Consider the following 21,831-nt stretch of genomic DNA (forward strand, 5'->3'; position numbering starts at 1 on the left):
TATTTATTATTATTAATAAATAAATATAAATATTTTGTTAAATTTTAAGTAACTTAAATTTAATAACTTTATTTGTATAATGATAACTCTAGTATTGTTTAATTGAACCAACAATAACTTTTTTTATAGATTGTTCATGTACTAGATTTTTTTTTTTAAATCAAGATATGTATGTCCTAAAAAAATTATTACTTTCAAACCGAAATAACCAGAAAAACTAAACCAAACCGTCAATAACCAAACCGATGGCTATTTTTTTCACTTGGTTTGGTTTGGTTTTAGAAATTTAAAAAACCGATTAGATTGGTTTGATTTTGATTTTAACCAATAACAATTGAAATCGAACCACGAACGCCCCTATGTTTTTTTTTTAAAATTTAAATCTAGTTAAAGCTAATCTCTAACTTTTTTATTGCATCCAAAAGTTTGATATTGTCTTTTCGAACTTCACCATACATTATATTTTATGTATAATGAATTAATTTTTTTATGTTAATTCAGTAAATACAATACATAACTTAATAAAATACAATGATTTTAATATATTTATTATACTCCATATATATTAATTTTTTCAATATATATGATCCAAAACTAATACGATACAATAATTATGATATAATCAAAATAACTTTTATTGAATCTCAAAATACTCTTTAAATTAATAAGTATTAATTTATTAATAATTTAATATTTTTATAAAATATAATATTTTATAATTCCACGGAGTCTTAAGTAATTGTTTTTTTTTCTAACTACATTTTATTTTATTAAGAACACTTGTACTTAATTACAAGTTTTATAACTAGGAGTAGCAGCATCCTCTGACTGGCCCGCATTTCGCTGTCTTTGTCTTGGTTGGCTGTATTTTCTTCTTTCCTTCTTCTTTTGTCTTCTCTTTTCACACTGTTTCAAAAAATTTTATATATAAATACATTTCTACGTATTTCAGGTAGCAAAGAACTTAAATCGACAGCCATGGAAGAGAGGAATTTCATTCCTGTAAAACGTAGGACCAAAAGTTGTAGAAAACGGCAGCAGCAACAACAACAAGTAGAACCTCATACACTAAAATCCACTTCACATTCTTCTGCTTCTACTTCAACTCAAACTGATCCTTTATCCATGGTTTTATTTCTCTGCCTTAATTCCTTTGTGTTTTTTTTTGTTTGTTTTTTGGGAGTTTTTTTGATTTTTTTTTTTTGCTTTCAGATTAAGACGGTGCAGTTGGATAGGAAAAAGATGATTCCTAAAAAGCCTAGAAGTGTTAAATCTAAGGCCAAGCAAGTGAGAACATTCAGTTTTTCATTGATTTTTTTTTGTTTTGTTCTAGGATCCAGTGAACCTGATGCGTTATTCTATTTGCTATACAGATATTTTTGTGCGTTTTCGGTTTCTGCTTGACTTCCGATCTGATTAGGTTTGCCCCTAATTGTTCATGAATGCTTGGCTTGAAATCCATTAATTGGTTAGGGATGTGGATGATAGTCGAGGCGGAGTCAGGATTTCAACTTTATGCGTTCTGAATTTTATAACGACGATGACTTCAAGGGATAGATAAAATTGTACATACATGTTTAATGATTTTTTTAAAGCCCCAAATAAATTGTTTTGAGCTAAAGCTAATGGATTCAGCCGAAGTCCTATTTGGGTTCTACCTCTGCTCTTGGATGATAGATATAATTTCCTGCTTGGTGATGGTGGGGTTATCCGCTTTGCTTTCTCTGCTATTTTGTTAACGAATGAGATGAATTCCTACCCACCAACTGTACATAGTGGTTTTCGAAATGGGTCTGGACGGTAAGGAGATAGGGTAGGCGATTGCACACTCTAGATGTGTACATTGGTGCAGGTTTCCCTCCATTTGCCGCTGATTCCATGAGTTGTTCTCCTCTTTAATCCTACTTGTACCGAAGATGGAAAGAGAAGAATGAAGAGGCTCCCTCGAGGAATAGTGGTAGCGTGTAACTCTAACCTTAACTCAATGATGTTTTATAAAAAATTACCGGGGTCGAGGGAATAAATGAAAGGCAAGGATAAGGCTCACGGTGGGTGTGTATCCTTTGTAGAGTGTAGAGTGCTTACGAGTCTGTGCAGGGTCATTAACTCGTGTCTTCTTTCTTTTGTGTATGTATGTGTGTCTCTGCCCATATCCCTTTTTCTCCTGTTTCTCCTTGGTGTACTCTTAGTATTTCCTTGGTTAAGTGTATGTGTGCCTCTATTTCCCCAAATGCTCCTCGGTGTCTGTGTCCCATCTTGGCAAATAAGTAACAGGTGATATACTTAGTTATAGTTTGTTGGATAGTTGCTCTGGGTTGGTGTCGCCTACAGTGGTGCTTAGTCGTATTCATTCTTCTTGTCTATGATAGACAACTAATTGATGTTGACGAGACTTACAATGGCATGTTGATGGTGATTTAAAATGGTAGTCTGGAAAGATGTGTTTTATTTGTTCCTCAAGTATGATTATTGTGGTGGTTATACTTCATATTGATCTCCTCACTGATCATTGCTACTTCCATTTCTTGACTTTCTTTATGATTCACTTTTCTAATGTTGATTGGATTATATTCGCTCATATACCGACAAGTTTGATAGTTAGAACAGCGGCACACAAGATTAGGCGAAGATACATACAAGAGTGCAAAAATCTAGCTTCATACGAGAATTTATAACCTCTGTGGTACTTAGTAGATCAGTTGATGCCATGTCACCAAAAATGCTACAAATACAAAGTAGATGAAAACTATCCACAGATTACTGAACTGTTATTTTTATTGTACTAGCACCTTGTGTTATGTTTTCCTTAACTTTTCCTTAAAGTAGTCTTCTGCATGTTACGTGCACTTGGTCTACCTTGTAAAGCAGTAAATTCTTACATGCCTGGTCAAATTTCATTTTTTATCTTATGATTTGGACGTCTGTTAGGAACTTAGGATGCAAGGTTTGAAGCTATTGGCTTAAAAAAAGAGTGTCACATAGAGTGTTTGATGAAATGGTGTGATTCCTTCTATTATTGATTGACTATGAATTGTAACAGAAATTTTTGCATTGTCTTACAGGTGAAATCTAATCATCCGAGAAAGGCTGAGAGGTTGGCATTTTATTTGACTTCCTCTCCTACCCCCAAATCTCCACTTTTCTCTCTTTCTTGACGGTTACTCATAACCAAATTTCTGAATCTGTTATAGTCATAGCATCAAACGGAAGGGGTCAAAGAGGACAAGGATTAATGACCTTTATGATGACGTTGAAGCTAAATATTCTGTTATGGAGCGAGCAGAAAAGGTTTTATCAAGCCTACCAGATGAATTCCCCAGCTTTGCAAAGTGTATGCTCCCTTCAAATGTTGCTCATGGATTTTGGTTGGTAAGTCTGAACTCTGAAATCACATAACCTCTTTGCAGCAAAACTTTGTAGCAATAGAATCTAAACAATTTTTCTTCTTTATCTAACTTCATTCCTTTTTGCAACGGTAGCATCTTCCAAAGTCATTCTGCAACATGCATTTACCTAGTTCTGATACCACAGTCATTTTGGTTGATGAATGGGGCAATGAGTACAAGACAAGCTATCTTCTAGAAAGGAATGGTTTAAGTGCTGGTTGGAGAGGATTTTCCATCTCTCACAGACTACTTAAAGGAGATCTTTTGATTTTTCGCTTGATTGAACCTTGCAAAATGAAGGTAACCTTTTAAAATCTTGATATCTACATAGTTAAGCCTACACTATTCTTTGTTATTGGAGGAATGGAGATATTTTGTTTCATCTAATAAAGATGACCTCTTAGACTTGCTTGTAATTTCTTTTTTAATGTTTGTATATAATTTTTTTTGGTAAAGAGGCATCTATAATAATTGTTCAAAAATTGAAAAAAAGTAGAATAATTTTTTTAAATTTCATGTTGAGTTTAAATAACATTAACTTACTAAGTACTTTATATTGGTTAAAAGATAAGTATTTTTTATAACCAATATAAGTCTTCACATGCTCGAATCATCTCAGTCTCACTCCCTGATCTTGTTCACCACAGAAGTCGCTCTCACCTTGTCTTGAATTTCATCGTTCCTAATCATATCTCTCCTTGTATCCCCACACATCAATCTCAACATCCTCACTTTTGCTATTTTCATCTTCTAGACGTGCGAGTTCTTAACTGATCTACGCTCCGCCTCATACAATATAACTGATCTAACAACCTCTTTATAAAACTGATCTTTATGTCTTAGTGACGCATTCTTTTATAACACAAGACACCAGATGTGAAACTTCATGTCATCCACCCCGCTTCAATATGATGTGTACCACTAAATCCGATGTCCCAATGATAGATCTTCCAAAATCTAGCTAGATTTAATTTAAGGGTCTAATTTGACGACATGCCCTACTTGTTATTGGCTATTGGCAAAATAAATATTGAAATCCATTTTTTACTATGGATTAATTTTGGCCAAAAGAAGTCAAAATTGCAGCCAAGGCTGACAGGTTAGGGGGTAAAACTCTGCATAAGTTCTTCTTCTTGCAAAATTAAGGTTGTAGAATATGATAATTTTACTGGCTACTGATTGATTATCTTGCGAGTTAAACTTGACTTGATCTTCGACAGTTTTTTAAAGAACTCGTGGATATATTTCAGTGGAAATGATAGAAGGTAAATTGAAGCGGGAAAGCAATAGGAAGTCTAATTTTTTTGGAATCTGTGGTAGTATGATTAAGCGGGGCTCTTTTAAACTCTTACGATCTGTCCGCATGTATGCTTAACCACAATAACCTTAAGAAATAGGTTTCATTTATGTATATTCTGATTATTAAGAATGATGTTTCTAGGTCTATATAGTCAGAGTAAATGGTCAAGAAGTAGTAGATGCAGCTCTTTGCCTCATGTATTGGGAAACTCTGAACACATCAACGGAACTTGGTAATTTCGTCCTTTCCGCTTGTCCACCTTTATTGCTTTAAAGGTAGAGGATATCCAGATTTGGTTGTTGATCTCTCTTCTTCTTTCTTTGCTTCTTGTTTTGAATGAGAAGATCTTGTACGGAAAGATAATAGGAAGCGAAAGAAAGCAAAGCATTTGGCAGAGCCTTTTTTCGTTGATTTATCTAAACCAAAAGAGCATGTTCAGAATGACAGCCATTGTACTGTTGATTTAAATGTTTCACCTTCGGAGCATCGATCTGAAAATAACAGTGAAGATTTGGATTCCGAAGTTCTAGAAGGTATGGAACGCTCTTTATTCCACTACATTATTAATGTATTCAGAAACCACTATGATATGCAAGAGTCGATTGCAGGTTCGGATGTGACCAACCGCTTGCAATCTAATGAAATATGCTGCTCCGAAACATCATTTTTACATGATAATCCTCACAAGAGCATAGATTGTAGGTAGAGATGGCGGAGGACTCTGACCGTTCATTTGAACTAACAAGTTCTATCATATGAGAAGCTGTGAAGAATTACAACAAACAACTTATAGTTACCTCAGAAGTAAAGAGAACAAAAGTTTTTGATGAATATATATATATATATATATGACAAAGGGCTGGAATGAAGCAGAAGTGAAGATCTTTTTTGGATGTGTAATGCTTTTGTGCTTCTAAAAATTATAGTACTTAATACCTTATCCTATAGGTTTGAAAGATGTAACTTTGAGATGATAGCGTATGATATGTGCACTTTTCATATTTGTACATAGACGCACACAGGAAATGTAGTTTGCATATCTGCACAACTGTACTAATCAATGAATTTCTTTTATTCATTTTGAAATTTACAAAATTCAAATTTGTTCGAAATTCGTGTTTTACTTTGTATCTCTCGCTACGTAATATGTATTTGAGTTAGAGGAATTTTCGAGAACTCTCTCTCTATCTCCATGAGATAGTTAAGGTCTGCATTCCTCAAACTCTATTATTAAGAATATATTGGATATGTTGATCTAGTTAGAGTAATAAAATCTTTTATTATGTGTCTAACACCACTGAAACTAATTTTATGGTATCTCTTTTTGGTCTCAGGAAAAAGTGAACTCAAATTTTATCATTATAGTCCATTTTTATATTTTATTGATAAATCAATATGGTATAATTATGTTTCTCCGTTGATATTCTTTTCTCATAAGATTATATATAATTCGAGAATTGTTGTGACGTATTTTTCAAACTTAGATAAATTTGAATTTGATTTTCATAATTCGAGGGTCGTTAGTTGCGTACTTCTCAAAATATGATGATTTGAACTTGATCTTCATAACTTGAGGGTTGTTTGTGCGTATTTCTCAAATTAAGATGATTTAGATTGGATCTAAAGATATTCCATAAATTTAATGAATATTTGATCTCTTTAGAAATATTTCGTGAATTTGTGGTGAAATTTATGATCTTTTTTAGTCCACTTTTTTTTTTTTTGTGAGAGAAAAGTTTTTTTTTTTTTTTTGAATCTGTGTGTTGCATTTACTTGTTTGACGAAAAAAGGATTAATACTCATACTATCCAATGAAACATATCACCAATTCACCCTACACACTTATAATTATATAAATATAAATTTTATTATACAAATTACAATGTATAAATGAATTTATACAAAATTAGACAATTTGTATAAAATTGGACGTATCTATCTAATTATACAAATCAAAAGCTCCATAGTAAATATAAAATTTGTTATGAAGCACAATTATGCAAACTATAGATATAACATACAAATATGATTTTTATGTTTGCTATATGTGAAGTTGCTCTTAATTTTTTAATCTTTTAATCAGAAAATAAGAAAAAACATACATGGAAAAAATAAAAAAAGGAAAAAATATAATTAATAAATTGAAGAGAGGCATTTAAGGAAATGTAGGAAAGCTATGTATTTTTTACAAGTTTTTTTTTTGGCCGAAGCTTAATATTATAAACATATTATAGTTTGTATAAATAACTATTTTTAATTAGAAAAAAAAAAGAGAAAAATAGAGAAGATTTTTCTTAAAAAGTGGAAAAAGTATAATTAATAGATTGAAGATAGACATATAAAGAAATGAAATGAAAGATGGAAAAAGTATAATTAATAGACTGAATATAGACGTATAAGGAAATGAAATGAATATCGATAATTAATAAGCAAAACTATATATTATTTTTCAAGGAAAAAGTTTGAAATTCTAAGAAAATAAATATATAGTGATGTTGTCACCAAACATGTCACCTCACACTTTATTACATGAGCAGAATATATAAATATGATCATTAAGCCAAGTTAAAGGTAATATTTATGTATTATGCCCTACTATATGTAAGTATGTAATAAAGACTCTTGGCTTAAGTCATCGATAACCTCTTAAAGTTGTCCTTATAATTCATTTAGACACCTTAACTCGGACTTGTACGTATTGAACACCTAAATTGTTCAAAACATTTACCTATTAAATATAAAATGCTAATATGACAAAAGATATATTTTGCACTTTCTTGAAAAGGTTCAAAATAACATATTTTAATTATTTTTATTACTGTTTTTCTTCTTTTATTGACACTTGACACTATAATTAACTTAATAACATTTTTCTTCTTTCATTTACAACAAATCTTCTAGAGAGAGTGCCGTTAGTTTCGACTCTTTCTCTATTCTAAAATGAAAAAGTAGAAAAAAAAGAGAAAGGGGGTGCACTAGTCATCTTCTTCAAAATTTAGTTTGTAAAATTTTCTCCATTTTAGCTCCAACATTATTTGTTTCTCTTTTTTATATCTATAAAAAAAATTATTTCTACAAATCTGAAGATAATTGAAAATCAACTATGAAGAAATCATACTATTCAGATTTGAGAGAAAGCCTTTTTTTTTTGTATGATTTGTTGCAAATCTCATAAAAATAATGAAACAAATATGAAGAAGAAAGAAGATAAATGATTTCTAGTATAAAAAAAGTTAGCCGATATTTTTTATCACAATTTTGGAACAAATAATACTACTCAAATTCAAATATAAACCCATTAAATTTATCAAAAATGATATTACAAAATGTGAAAGAACTAATTTTAAGTTATAAATTGTCATTGATGTAGAAATGAATAACCGCTGACAAAATTTTCTTTCTTCTTCACTCTTAGAATGAAAATGTATCTTTTTTATAAAAGATAATCTTTTAGTTATTTGATAAGAAATTAGGTTTTGTGATTTGAAAACAAATGTGTTTTCGGAAGAAGGTGAAGATGAAAGGGGGTTGAGATGGAGGAGGAGGTGGGTTACAATAGGTTGACATTTTCATTATTTTCTTTTAAAAATTAGATATAAAATGTATTTGAAATAATTTTAAATCAAAATTTTATGGATTCAGTGCCACATGTCATTTTTTTAATTAGCTTTTTTACCTGTCAGTGCAAGTGTATCACACACTCTTCATATCTTTTTGCTGATTATCAAGAAATGTCTAATAGAAATAATTTTGAATAGGTAAAAGGATTCAATAGGTACTAATCTTAATTGAGATGTTTAAGTAAATTATGCAGACAACTTTAAGAGACCATCGATGACTTAAGTCAAGACTCTTTACATGTCTTACAAAAACTAACTATTCATAACTTACCCAACTCTAATTACCACTCTTAATTAAGAAATAATAATCTTTTTTTTGGAAATTTTTCTATTAATTTAATGACAATCTATTTTAAGTATTTTTCTTTATTTGGGAACTTAGATTGTTTGCTAAAAATACTAATCAGACAATAATAACAATGACCAACCAATAATTCTCATGTTTTTCCCTAAATATTTTTTACAATATTTATGGTCAAACATGTCCACAATTTCATGTCCAAATAAATTTCTTCAAATCAATTATTATACTCAGTTAAAAAAAAAAACATTATTAAAATTTATTATCTAATCCAGAAAAATAAAATTTAATAAAAAAGGGAAATTTTATCAAAAAATTATGGTCTAATAAATTTTTTTAGATATTAGTGAAGTATTATGTGTCTTACATGTGAGAGAGAGTCTAGAGCTAGTGAGTGACATTTGAAATTCAAAATATACAAAGTGGAGCCAAACGAGGCATTATTATATTATATCCTCCATAAATCGAGGGTTTTAAACTACCCTTTGCAGCCTCTTTGTCCGATCATCATCTTCTTTTCCCCCTCTCTCTCCTTCTACTTCTTGAACCGTTTTCTGCTTTCTCTAACCAAAAAAATGGCGGAACTAAAGAAGAAGTTAGCTTACGAAGAATGCCGATTGAAGAGAATCGAAGAGAACAAGAAGAGATGGCAAGAGCTGAAGCTAACTATGCTTGCTGAAGATGTTCACAACGCTACGAACCCTAAGCCCTCTCCTGTATGCCTCTCTTTCTCTCTCTCGTTTATGCTTGTAGTTTATGTGAATGCACCTCATAAAGCGGAATAGATACAGACAATGTTAACTAGTTTGGGAGTGCGGTGTAATTGATTGATCCATTTATCGTGTACTAATTCGTTTAAATGTGATTTTGGGGATTTTAGATGAAGAAGGCGAAGCCGACGGTTAGGCAGGAGGTGGATCGCTCTGCTGTGAGAAGGTCCAATCGTGTTGCGGATAAGCCTCCTCCCAACTATAAAGAAGTAAGCGATTTCCTTTCTCTCTATCTTATTAATATTTCCTTTGGACTTCCGTTTGTTCGATTTTTTCCCCCGGACCTAGTATATCAGAAGTGTTCTCCACATATTCCGGCGTAGCTAGAACCATAAATAGGAGATAGATGTGGTTTTCCACTTAGTATCTTTCATGTATACTTTACAAGAACATTTATTATATAGCTATGTGCCTAAAGAACCACATGCAACTCAGGTGCCAAAAATCTAATTGTCACATCAGCCATAAGTCCCATAACATTCCAGTCCAGAAACTCTACCTGGCTTAGTGGTAAACCACATGTTACTAGTTCCAAGAAAAGAATATAGTAGATAATATTTTGAATCATCCATGTTGATCATTGGGTCTTGACATGTTTGCCATCTTCATGGTAATTTTGTATCATCTATACCTGTACAGATGAAATTTTAGTGGGTGTTCGGATTGAATTATTTTAAGTAGCTTTTGGCTTTTTAATTTTTTATTTTTTTTTATTTTAGTTTTGATAGTTTCGGAAATTGTGTATACGTTTTTGCTGTATAAGCATGTAATGGAACGTTGCTCACCTAATACTTCTTTATACTTCGGGCTTTTTGCTGTATAAGCATGTAATGGAACGTTGCTCACCTAATACTTCTTTGTACTTCGGGGTGGCCCAATGGTTTGAGCTTGGGACTTCCATGTTGGAGGTCTCAAGTTCGAAACCCCTTGTCAGTGAAAGCAAGGGATTCACCTTCTGGGTCGAGCTCGTTGTACCAGGCTTGCCTAGTGCGGGTTACCTCTCTTATGTGGTTTGTGAGATATTGTATAGGAGCGGAATTTTTACCCTGTGAGCACCCAAAGGGTAGCTGGGGTTTCCCTTGTCATCAAAAAGAAAAAAAAAGTCTATGAGTGTGTTGGGTAAATACTATGAAGGAAAATGTTTCCCCTTGAATTTGATTTCATGGAAAACTAGTGGGTTTCTTACTTTTTTTCTATTGTTTGGTAAGTAAGCAAGAAAAGGTACTATCCCTAGGACAATTACATGTTATCTAGCTAAAAGAAAATATAAAAAGAAATTTACATGTTATCTAGCAAAACACTATGGAGGTGGAATGAGATGGGGAGTGGTTGGTGAGATGGTCAAGGGATGGGGGTTTGGTGGATTAGGTGGGTGGGAGGAGATAGTAAATTTGGAATGTCATTTGTACAACTTGTTATCCCTAATTCCATTTGGGAAGACATTTTTCCTCATTTTAGGAGCTTGTTTTCCAACATTTTGATCAACCAATCATGGGGAAAATGATGTTCTCCTCCATACCGGACGCCCTATATTATGGGTATATATTCCTTTCATTCGTTTGGGTTGCTCTGTCATAATATACATTATAGTTGTTGACATGGAAATATCTCTTGAAAGGACAATGCGTAGTTGGCCATGTGAGAACACATGTTGCGCCATTGCGGTAGATACAATTCGACTTTCAGGATTGTTTATCCTAGTGTTTTACTTATCGTCATATCAAAGAATAGTCGAACTGGAAATTGTTTGCGAACAAATTTTAAATGATATCCTTCATTTTCAGGTGGTGGAAGATAATTTCTCGAAAAGAAACACATGCTTGCCATTGGATTATTAGATTGTAATTTTTGCATGTATGATGTTGTTGAACCCGTGGCAATCCATTCGTGAGTCATTGCGTAATTTTTCTGAAGGATCCAAATTCCTAAGTACCATGATTGGCACATTTTCTTTGAGAATTAACTTGTTTAAGGGAAGGCAAATATAGTTCACTTCCCTGTTCCCAGTCATGTTTTCTACACATTACCTGTGTGGTGAATGACCATTCGGTGTTAAAGTATTCATGCATTTTTCTTGATAGTGTCAAAACGTATAAATATTTTGCTATCTCTGGGAATTTTTTTTACCAACATCTTGTTTAGTTGATTCACATATTCCTTTCGACTTGCTAAGTTTGCCCCATCTTTCATAAACTTTGCCAAATTGACATTTTGGTGTAGTGATGGAATATTATGATATTTAGCTTTTCCTATGTAGTAGTATCACCTTTGTGTTTCACAACCATTTCTTCTGGTATTAATATCAAACCATTCTTTAAGAAGTCACTGAATTTGGGATCCATCAGTGTTATTAAATGCAAGAAGCACAAAAAATCTCTAAGGTCCATGGAGCTTTTAGTGCAAAACTCAAATTAAGTGTGACTTTAATGAGAAAAGGCCCAAAGGGAGAAAAGAAATTGAAATTGAAAATAATGATAAAGTGAAATATCAATTATTTAGTGTCACTTCTTCATAAGAGGCTCATTGCTAAGGAAACACTTCCGTTGGAACCTTGATGACAACACTAAAGTGCACATAAAGCGAGGCAAAGCACTCAATACGTTTCGAGCCTTGCAAGTTTATTTTAGCTATTAGAGCTTTTAAGTGTAACGGGGAGAGTAGATTAGTATTTAAACTTGAAATTAGAGGGCTTTGCACTTTGATGTAGTATAGATATATAGATTTCTCCAAGTTCTAAGACATTCTATATGTTCTCAACATATAGAGTGTGTTCGGTGTGCATGAAACTTTCAATTTTTTCATGTTCAGATAAACTAGGTCAATAAAAATGAGGAAAATGACCTCCTTAATGGTAGTACGAAAAAGTAAGTTCCGTAAGTGACAATTCCACGTTAATTATGTCCTCCTTCCTCCAACACATCTCATCTTCACTGGCACTCCCTAACCTCTATCCCCACTGTCCCACCCCTACATCCCCACCCCACCTCCCGTAGTGTTTGTCTAGATTATATACAAATACTTTTAGGGACAAAAATTTTTACTTACGTACTAAGCACAAGAAATAAATAGGATACCCGCTTATAACACTAGAGAACATTTTTACTTCTTACAGAGCGCACATGGTATGAATTTTTGATTGATTCGTGTTCCATCTCATATAATATTCTAGCTATATAGTATTCAATAATACTGTGCCACTTTCTGTATAGTTCTACTATGTTTCATTATTGCTTTCCCTCTAAATGATATATCAATCATAGTAATGTATGTATATGTTGATTCTGGCAGGTTCCTATTGAACCTTTGGGACGACCAAGAAGGTTTGACTCCTGAAGAATTTTTATTTTTTTTGCTGAAGTATTCAGTAATGCATTTTCAATGTGGGCCTAAAATGTGACTTTCTGATTTACAGCTACAAGCGAAAAGATTTGTTAAATCGCGTCTATGCTGCAGACGAAGATAGGCAGTATGCTATAGGAAGAGCAGAGCAGTTGCAATCAGAGTTAGATGTTGATTTCCCAAGTTTTGTGAAACCTATGCTGCAATCACATGTAACCGGTGGATTTTGGCTGGTAAGTGAAAGAAAATGATAAACTTGCTGAATGGTATTCTTTGAGAAGTTATTAAGTTTCTCACTTGGAGTTCTTTCTGAAAGCTTTTAGCACTGTAAAAATTTACCACTTCTTTTAGTATTGTTGTGTCTATCCAAACTAGTTTGGGGTGAGGTAGCTTATTAATTTCAAGCATGGTTGTTCTTTCTAGGGTCTTCCTGTTCATTTTTGCAAGACACATCTACCTAAACACGACGAATATGTCACCTTGGTTGATGAGAATGGAGATGAATTTCAAACAAAATACCTTGCGTTGAAGACGGGCCTGAGTGGTGGATGGAGGGGGTATGCCCTTGATCATGAATTAATTGATGGTGATGCACTAGTTTTTCAGTTGGTTGCGCCAACAAGATTTAAGGTAAACTGAGAATGTTATGTACCGTCATTGCATCTTTTTTCAACAAACAAATCTATTTCTAAATACATCTGAAATATACAACTGTACTCTCTAGATTAGGACATTGCCTCAGGCTTTGAATCCTACATGTTTTCTCTATTTGGAATTTCAGGTTTACATCATAAGGGTTAATCAAGTGGAAGATTAGGAGACACAAGATAATGAAATATATCAAGTAAGCAATTTCAGCTCAAGAGATTTTTGCTGTAGAATTTTACGTTTTCTAGTGTAGTGTAACTACAGGATTTGCATCGCGAGCGATCCATTAGGAATCCTCATTTTATTCCGCTTTGACAATTCCCTTTGATGATTGATCGGAAACTGTGTGCCTAATCATATAAGAAAAAACTACCATTTGTTATGTCAGGAAGTTAGCTGAGATTCTTCATGTCTGGTTCAAAGTAAAGGTCAACCGATGATTGATAGGCCATTCCCTCCCTATCTGTGTCTTGTTCCATCATTCGACTAATCTGTTATTACTGAATCATTCGAAGGCATAGATTCTCCATTTCTGTCTTACTAGCGCCTGAGTCATGCTGGATACTATCTTCATCCTCTTGCTTTTAAGTTGTTCATCTATCCTCAACATTCACACCTAGAAGAGCTAAAATCTAGTCCATGATGAGGAAGAGACACTCCTCATTCTTAAATGATATTGGGTACTAATGCTTTTTCTTTTTCCGTGTGATTGGCAGGGAACAAAAATGCCATTCACCTGAGTGTAGCTTTTGGGATCACCCTTCTCTCCTTGTAGATGTCCAAATTATTTAGGAACCTGGAGCAAGCATCATTGTAATTATTATTGCTGCTTAACTACTCCTTTGACATAATAACTTAGTACTAATGCCGAAATATCAACCATCCGACTCGTATGGTGCAATAGTTTTTGTTCATCCTGGAGCTTATCCTTTTATTTTACAAGGTTGTATTTAGTCCTAGTTATTTATTTATTGGACATCTCTGATTTTGTCTGATATTCCCGACGGACAGCATTATGTTAACTAATATGTGTTATGAGACATTCAAATTTTACAAAACATTAAAGGGAGATTGAAATTCAAGCAGGCAAGTCTGTTCTACATAAAAGGTTGACAATAAATACTGACACCTTACAACAAGTTTGAGTACTGTTTTACAAAACAAATACAATTCCTTTGTCATTGTACAGTGCTCCTCGGACAAGGCTACCATATACATTCAGAAGTGATTATTTCATCTTGAAATCTCCATGGATCCGGATATAGTTGTTTTCCATGTCTAATTATAGTTTTGCAGGTTGTTTAGCGTATGTCGGGTCAACACAAACGACAACCTAAGTGGTTTTTCAAATCACAAAAACGGTTAACAAATATGAGATACGGGACTTAAATCAACAATAAAAACAATTGTTATAATCAAACGCCTTCCTCTCATACCTTTCCAGCACTTTTACCAGAATGAAGGTACTCAACAGCATCGGCAACTGAATGTAGGCCAACAAACTGTTTGGGATCTATAGCGACCTTCAAAACATAGATGAACAGACAATTGTTAGTATTTCATTAGCCAAACCACTCTTCTATGTATACCAGATAAATTCATAAAAAATGAGTGGATAATAATTAGTTCTTTAACAAATCCAACTCAACTTCTTCAAGCCATGGTAGTAGATAGGTTATAAATTAGATCCGCCAAAATATACCAACCTTAAGCTTTCCAGAAGAGAAAAGATTAACCAGTCTATCCAAATGCTCTTGCCATAGGTGAGCATATTGTATCAGGAAAAATCCAGCCTGAGAACAAACTCACACAACCAACCAAATTAGCAAAAGATGATACAAATACCATGCACTTGAAAAAACATGACATCCAGACAGAGCTAAGAATGCTTCTATAAAATAGTAAAAAGAAATTAAGCAAGATGTTTAGAAGCAATACCAAAATCCTATTTAAGATCCACAAACGAGGAGTTTCTGACAACATATATCCAGATCTCCTAGGACTTGAAAGAACCTTTTCTACTAACACTACTTTGGGTCAAGTTAACAGTGTAGGTAGTCATCAGAGTCGCATCTGACCAGGATACCTCTCTATTGTCATTGAACAATATAGAAGGTTATCTACGGAGATACAACGTAACACCAAATATGGGGGAGAAAGAGGAAACCTTCTTCCTCCATTGTCATCAAAAATCCAAATGATAAAATAGGTTTTTCACTAATCATAGAGCTATGAATTCCCTCAGAGGAAATCTTCTTTTTTGACTGACTTGCTAAAAAATTTACTAACTTCTCATTCCAAATCAATTTAAAATTTTTAAAAATACAAAATGCAGCAGTTTATGGTACGACCAATTCAACTTTCAGCAAGAATATCCTAGGTTTTTCGAAGAACAAAGAGGTCAAACTGTTAACGCTCAATGACTGAATTAGTTTAAATAGGTCACCATACGTCCACACCTGTGTAGCATCCCCCTTTCAATTCATTAGTTACAACAGTTCCCCAGCTAACTGAACTTCCCTTCCTTGTCTGCATATGGCTCATGCAGTTTTCTCTTATTTTAGGGGGTCACAATCAGGATCATTACAAATAACCCCCACTTGGTAATCATCCTTGAGGATGAAATGTACAATGGAAGTTTAGCTCTCATAAGGGACAACTGCCCAATTGGTTTAACCCTGAAGAAAATAGGCGACTCGTGTAGGATTCCTGTTTATGCTCTTGATCCTTCTGGCCTTCGTGATGGAGAGAGAGAGAGAGAGAGAGAGCTAATTTAGATTCTAGAAAGCGTTATGTATGCAGTTTTTCCAGAACTCGTCAGGTGAAGACTACCTACACCAATATCTGTGTTTTCATTGACGTCGGTACTCAAACCTTCACCATTCGCGGACTTTGTTCCTGTTAGAAACTATGCTAGCATGCTCTTCATCTCCTACAAAAAATGTACATGCTCCCAAGCTCGGTCAGCCATGGATATTGTAATAACATCAATTTCTAGTTGGATTTTTGGGAGTTGATATCCTTCTCCATGGCTGCCACTGTTGTCCAAGAAACGATACTCAAATAATATTGTCACGACCAATTCAAATGTGTAGCAAGAATCTCCTAAGGAACCAATGGAGAAGGGTCCTCGAACAGAGATCTAGTTTTTCAAAGAATAGGAGGAGAGAGCACATTTATAATATGATTCCGTTGGATTTCTTGATCATCTATACTAATGACAATAATTGACTATAGGTGGCATCTAGTAAATAAGAAATTATAATATGATTCCCTTGAAAAATTTGAACTGGCTATGGTGATTGATGATATAAAAAAATTTGCAACCACTTTACATTCCCAGTCAGGGATTTCCTGAAGATAGGTCCAAGAGCACTTTGTTTTCATCCCTCCTTCGGAATTCAGCCACTGTGGCCTCTTTATCTAATCAAAACTAAACTGGGGAACTCTTCCTCTAAATTTGCGACCTCTTTCCTTTCCCAGTCTGGGACTTCTGAAGATAGGTCCAAGAGCACTTCGTGTTCATCCCTCCTTCGGAGTTCAGCCAATGTGGCCTCTTTATCAATCAAAATTAAACTGGGTAACCATAACTCCAACCTAAACCAGATTTGGTTGCTGAGTTGTTGTTACCAAACATCAAATCCACTAACGAATGAGCAATCCTTGATCATCTCATAATACCTCTCCATAAAATATCCTTATGCTTCCCTTCCCAGAAAAACACCCACACAATCAGCACCCATATTTAGGAAAAATCAACTTCCTCCATAGTTCTTCCTCTTCACATGCGGATTCCTCACAACAACTTTCCGATGGCTTGGTTGAAGATGAATATACCTAAGCATCCTTCTCATACGGAGGAGCTGTTGCCCTTTAGGCTTTACCACCATACCAAATGAAATCAAACAAACAGATTAATGTGAAGAGTGTTATGCATTTATAATCAAGCATGAAAAATAAAAGTGGTAAGATCTAAAACTCATACTTTAGTTGTTCTATAACTTGAGCGAAATTCATAATTGCAATCAGCACATTCATGATATGACACTATGTAAGGAACATATTAGATCACTGAAACAATAGACAGCAAGACGTACCACCGTTTGACTTTTCGCTAGAAGCTTTTCGCATATTCCAGGGTAATTCCGAGGTTTCCAACCATGTTCTCCTTGATACTGAAACCAGAACTCAGTGAGTTGCCTTTGAAAGTCGAAACAAACAAGATAGGTATGTTGAGAGACCGATAGAAATTGTATTTCAAATAGATCATCACAGTAGCCAACAGGAAAGAGAAGAAAACAAGATTTAACCACCCAAAGAAGAAAAGGAGAGTGCATCTATGATAAATTAACCTGAGAAATCATTCCAATGACAACAAGTCGTCCGTAGACAGCCAATGCATTCAAGCAAATGTCAAACATCTCACCACCAACGGACTCGTAGACAATATCAGCACCTTTAGGGAACTCCTTCTTTAAAACCTGGTAAAGGAAAAATATATATACAACTAATTAAAAATAGTATCTCTATTCTAAAACTAAGAAATCATATGCTCACCCATAAAATCAGAACTACCGCAAACATTAAAGAACTTGTTTCAAAAAGGGATGACAAGAAACATAAAACAGAGAAACCACCCGAAGCTAATACTGCACTAGGTACTCATGTTTTGCTGCTAATATATCTACATAATAATGGTCAATTTGCACTCTCCACCCACTACAATGTTCAAAATTCCACTTCATGAACTTAAAACATCACAGAATCAACATTGCATAACACTCTGTTTCCACATATTGATTTTATTTCTGTACATGTTCTGGGCCCTTTAGGAAGAAATCACAGAATCAACATTGCATAACACTCTGTTTCCACATGCTGATTTTATTTCTGTACATGTTCTGGGCCCTTTAGGAAGAAACTTTACAACAAATGAGACTTCTGTATATAAGCATAGTGTGACAGACACTCATCTCAATCAATGAGCTCTTGATTAGTGATAGTAGGAATTCAGCTCCTCAGAACATTTCTACCAATGACGGCTGGTGGAGAAGTGGACTATGATGATATTCCTTTTCAACAGTGAGTTGACAACACCAGTTGATCAATCAACAAACTAAGCCTCATTCCCAGAATTATTGGGATCAGATACACAATACTCATATCCACTCCACTCTATTCAGGTCCATTTCACTCAGCTATGACATGACTTATTTTTAAGGCATTAATTAGTGATTCTGTAAAAATAGAGGTTCTCGTAAGACCCCCATTCAGCAACTCTTTTCCCATTAAGGGTTTTGATATTTTTAAGAACTACCCTGAAGGGGTTCCAAGCCTTTCCACAAGGACTTCTGAGGCATTACATGTATAGTGCAATGAAATAACCCTTGAATGACAAAACTAATAATGTGATATTTACCCAAGACAACAGTGTGCAAGTTATAAGCACATATAGCCAGTGAGTTTGAGAAACTTAACAGCTTTTATATCTTCCACTTTGTAGTCAATGACCCGATCAACTCCCAAATCCTTAAGAAGCTTGGCCTTTTCATAACCTCCACAAGTTGCAACTACAGTGTTTCCAGCTAATTTTGCAAGCTTTGGTAGCAAATTAAAGTTCAGAATGTGTTAGTTACTTTACCAATATGACAATGAAAAGTAACAGTACAATACAATAATATAGACATAAGAAACAGGAAGAGAAGATATGACATGTATTAACACACTTCCAGAGGTGAAAACATTTGAAATGTGGAAAGGGAGAATGTGAAAAGAAAAACAGCACAACAACTAGAAAAAAATTAATCTAGTAGGTAAGAAGCATTCTGAAAACTAATAATTGTTCCAAGTTCCTTCATTTTTTAAGTTTAGCCTGCACACCTAGTTTTCCATTTTCAAAAGAGGAAGACAAAAATACAAAGATATGATGTACAATTTCACTGCAAATTTGTTTGATAAGAATGGTGTTCACTGCAAATAATTTGACAGGATCAAAAATATTATATGATAGGTCAAAAACCACTAGTTATTTTCCTTATTACATGGTAGTGAACAGTTCTCTTATCTTATATATGTTGTGGATAAGAGGCTAACTGCTCTTCTTACAGGTTTGTTTTTCTTTTAAGCTATACCTGCACTGCAAATTGTCCTGTCGCTCCTGCAGCGGCAGTCACAAGGACAACTTTTCCCGACTCCATTTGAGCAGCCTACAGAGTTCAATGGTAAATAATATAACTCAAAAAAGAATGAACTAAAACATTCATAAATCAACCTCAACTGTTATGAAATAGAGTGCACAGTGTACGTGGCATGACTATAGACAGTCCTTCTCCTGAGGCAACAGAAACAGGGTAAAAAAAATTCTTCAAAGACTTGTACAAGTAAAGTTTAAATTAACCTTTTCCAGAGCAATTGATGCGGTGAGTCCAGAGGTAAGCATTGCAAGTACTTCTGGATCTGGTTTTGCTACAGGAAGGATGTGTTTGGTGGGGACCTGAATAAAGAAGCCAAATTACATAAAAACTCACCAAGGAAAATGAAAGATTAGACAATTCAAATCTGATAAGAGTAAATGTGCAAAACTGCAGTTACCATGACAAATTCAGCATAACCACCAAAAGTCATGATGGCAGCAGGCACGCCAATCTTTAAATTTCTAACACCATCACCGAGTGCAGCAATTACTCCCACAGCCTGCAGTACAAGAGGTTTAAAGTTGAGGCAAGCAAATTCAGGAGTTTAAAAAAATATACATAATGAAGAAAGCATGGAAGTACTCCAATTTAAGGAATTAATTAGGATCAAAGTAGAAAACTGACTTTCATTCAGTACTCCATAACACATTCAGGAACCAATTCAATCTTCCGGTATTACGACAAGTACAAGCTAATAAAACTTTAGCTCACCATCACGTGGTGAAAATGAAAGGCTAAGAAGGTAGCAATAACATAACATGACCAAAGATCACATTAACAGGAGCATCTACATCCAGGCTTTCAAACTTGCAACTGAAAGCAGACTGAAGTACGGACGGTCATCTTGTGTTGAGGTTGACTGAACTCTTGCCAACTTCAGGATGCGGATATCAGGGAGGTATGATGGAAGAGAACGAGAGAGTTATAGGTAAAGGAATTTGTGGTGGATGCCTCAGTTAAGAAAACGGGCTTTAAGGAGCCAACAAGTGGTGTAATGGAGGGGTGTTCATGTAGACTGGGAAGGAAACTAAGGAGAAAACTAAGACGCAGACAGTTGCTTCGACTCTGCATTTTTTTTATAACCGTGGTGTCTGGACCAACTTCTCGCACCTCGACTAATTTCACGGGATACCTCCCACTAGCAACAAGCTCCTATTTAAAGGACCAAACAAACATGGCATTTGAAAGGATTGACACTTGAAACGATTCACCAGTCAACACTTTTAGCAAAACCTTGAAGAGACGATTTCTATTAAGATTCTTTTTGGTCAGTGGAATATCATAACCTCCATCGAGTCGCAACCAACTTTTTTTGTAAAACAGAAGGAAAAAACAAAATTTAATGCTGAAATAACTTCAGTATATGGATTGATGTGGATGGTTAAATCGGTTCTAGCTGATTAAAGCACATTACTATCCATGTCTAATAGCAGCTTCCGGAAAGCACTGCCACTTTGTTTTCTTTTTCTATTTTCCTTTTTGGATCAAGAAAAAGCATCACCAATTAGTAATAAAAAATATGCAAGAAAAAAAAAATATAATTTGAAAGAGCTAATGCAGTAGACTCTCATCCTTGTGGTTCATTATGTTATATTTCCTAATCGAATCAAATAGGGCTACAGAGTCTCAAGTGAAAATGTGCATCAATAAAACACAGAACATGAAAAGTACCCATGAAACTAAATCAGTACAACTACAATTCATACAAACATTTTCTGCTAACTGATTGACTAAAATACAAATAGCTATGTCAGCTTGAAGGACAGTGTAGGAAACTGCTGCTCTTTATTTTTTCCAAGTCCTGTAGATGTACCTGTGGATAGGGCATTCTTTTCCTATTGATCTGTATTCCAATCTATGATTTTTATGTATGACATTTCAGAATTATACATTTTGACACAAAATAATAAAACTGGAAGATCGCAGCAGCTATATGGTTTTCCCATGCTGCTCCCTCCAATCTCTCATCTATATGCACACACACACATACACACATTTATAGACACACACATAATATGTAGTGTATGCATGTCTGTGGGCACGTGCTGCATACATTTATTCTCTCTTGTAGAAAATTTCCATATTTCATCAACAAACCCAAAGAATTCAGACAGTTCTTTTTGTACCTCGAAGCCAGAATCCAGTGGAAGGAGGGAGGTGATGTCTTTGCCATTTCCACTGAAATACCGCCCTGAGCTGAAGTTGACCTAATGCAAAAATGCTTCTGTCAGTGAAGAACTTAACTGTGCGTGTATGTTCAGGGGGGGGGGGGG

The 21,831-nt window shown here is 34.4% G+C and overlaps 3 protein-coding genes across 4 annotated transcripts in view; 2 read left to right on the forward strand and 1 right to left on the reverse strand.

Moving 5' to 3' along the window:
* The first annotated feature begins 849 nt into the window (after positions 1 to 849).
* On the forward strand, positions 850 to 5,775 carry LOC107008614 (B3 domain-containing protein At5g42700-like). Of its 2 annotated transcripts, XM_015207723.2 has the most exons (9): positions 850 to 864; positions 953 to 1,128; positions 1,213 to 1,287; positions 3,063 to 3,094; positions 3,192 to 3,369; positions 3,480 to 3,686; positions 4,828 to 4,918; positions 5,031 to 5,219; positions 5,295 to 5,775. In XM_015207723.2, the coding sequence occupies exons 2-9, from the start codon at positions 979 to 981 to the stop codon at positions 5,390 to 5,392; spliced, it is 1,020 nt and encodes a 339-aa protein (XP_015063209.1). In that variant the 5' UTR covers positions 850 to 864; positions 953 to 978; the 3' UTR covers positions 5,393 to 5,775. The 2 variants fall into 2 exon arrangements, with proteins under 2 accessions (XP_015063209.1, XP_027774846.1); XM_027919045.1 differs by lacking the exon at positions 850 to 864 and having other exon boundaries at positions 919 to 1,128; positions 5,389 to 5,775.
* Positions 5,776 to 9,059: 3,284 nt separating this feature from the next.
* Positions 9,060 to 14,449, forward strand: LOC107006821 (B3 domain-containing protein At3g19184-like). The gene is made up of 7 exons (XM_015205343.2): positions 9,060 to 9,323; positions 9,488 to 9,586; positions 12,666 to 12,697; positions 12,790 to 12,949; positions 13,140 to 13,346; positions 13,498 to 13,560; positions 14,081 to 14,449. Exons 1-6 carry the CDS (start codon positions 9,183 to 9,185, stop codon positions 13,531 to 13,533), a joined length of 675 nt encoding a protein of 224 aa, XP_015060829.1. The 5' UTR covers positions 9,060 to 9,182; the 3' UTR covers positions 13,534 to 13,560; positions 14,081 to 14,449.
* The window catches only part of LOC107006804 (probable quinone oxidoreductase), a 16,591-nt gene continuing 9,201 nt past the window's right edge, over positions 14,442 to 21,831 (reverse strand). Inside the window, exons 9-18 of the mRNA XM_015205326.2 lie at positions 21,685 to 21,765; positions 19,956 to 20,057; positions 19,762 to 19,857; positions 19,496 to 19,570; positions 18,843 to 18,962; positions 17,717 to 17,845; positions 17,462 to 17,539; positions 15,071 to 15,157; positions 14,801 to 14,887; positions 14,442 to 14,697 (exon numbers count right to left, since the gene is read on the reverse strand). Of these exons, the coding sequence (XP_015060812.1) occupies positions 14,647 to 14,697; positions 14,801 to 14,887; positions 15,071 to 15,157; positions 17,462 to 17,539; positions 17,717 to 17,845; positions 18,843 to 18,962; positions 19,496 to 19,570; positions 19,762 to 19,857; positions 19,956 to 20,057; positions 21,685 to 21,765 (906 nt within the window). The 3' untranslated portion in view covers positions 14,442 to 14,646. The remainder of the gene's footprint in view (positions 14,698 to 14,800; positions 14,888 to 15,070; positions 15,158 to 17,461; positions 17,540 to 17,716; positions 17,846 to 18,842; positions 18,963 to 19,495; positions 19,571 to 19,761; positions 19,858 to 19,955; positions 20,058 to 21,684; positions 21,766 to 21,831) is intronic.

Source organism: Solanum pennellii, chromosome 1 (genome assembly GCF_001406875.1).
Source record: "Solanum pennellii chromosome 1, SPENNV200".
Taxonomy (NCBI): domain Eukaryota; kingdom Viridiplantae; phylum Streptophyta; class Magnoliopsida; order Solanales; family Solanaceae; genus Solanum; species Solanum pennellii.

What these genes read in the sequence shown, in the direction of transcription:
- LOC107008614 (XM_015207723.2), top strand. Translation starts at nt 979, where the DNA reads ATGGAAGAGAGGAATTTCATTCCTGTAAAACGTAGGACCAAAAGTTGT. An exon ending in AAACTGATCCTTTATCCATG is followed by an intron (nt 1,129 to 1,212) that starts GTTTTATTTCTC and finishes TTTTGCTTTCAG; the next exon opens with ATTAAGACGGTGCAGTTGGA. An exon ending in GGATTCCGAAGTTCTAGAAG is followed by an intron (nt 5,220 to 5,294) that starts GTATGGAACGCT and finishes AGTCGATTGCAG; the next exon opens with GTTCGGATGTGACCAACCGC.
- LOC107006821 (XM_015205343.2), top strand. Translation starts at nt 9,183, where the DNA reads ATGGCGGAACTAAAGAAGAAGTTAGCTTACGAAGAATGCCGATTGAAG. An exon ending in CTCCTCCCAACTATAAAGAA is followed by an intron (nt 9,587 to 12,665) that starts GTAAGCGATTTC and finishes TGATTCTGGCAG; the next exon opens with GTTCCTATTGAACCTTTGGG. An exon ending in TTGCGCCAACAAGATTTAAG is followed by an intron (nt 13,347 to 13,497) that starts GTAAACTGAGAA and finishes TTGGAATTTCAG; the next exon opens with GTTTACATCATAAGGGTTAA.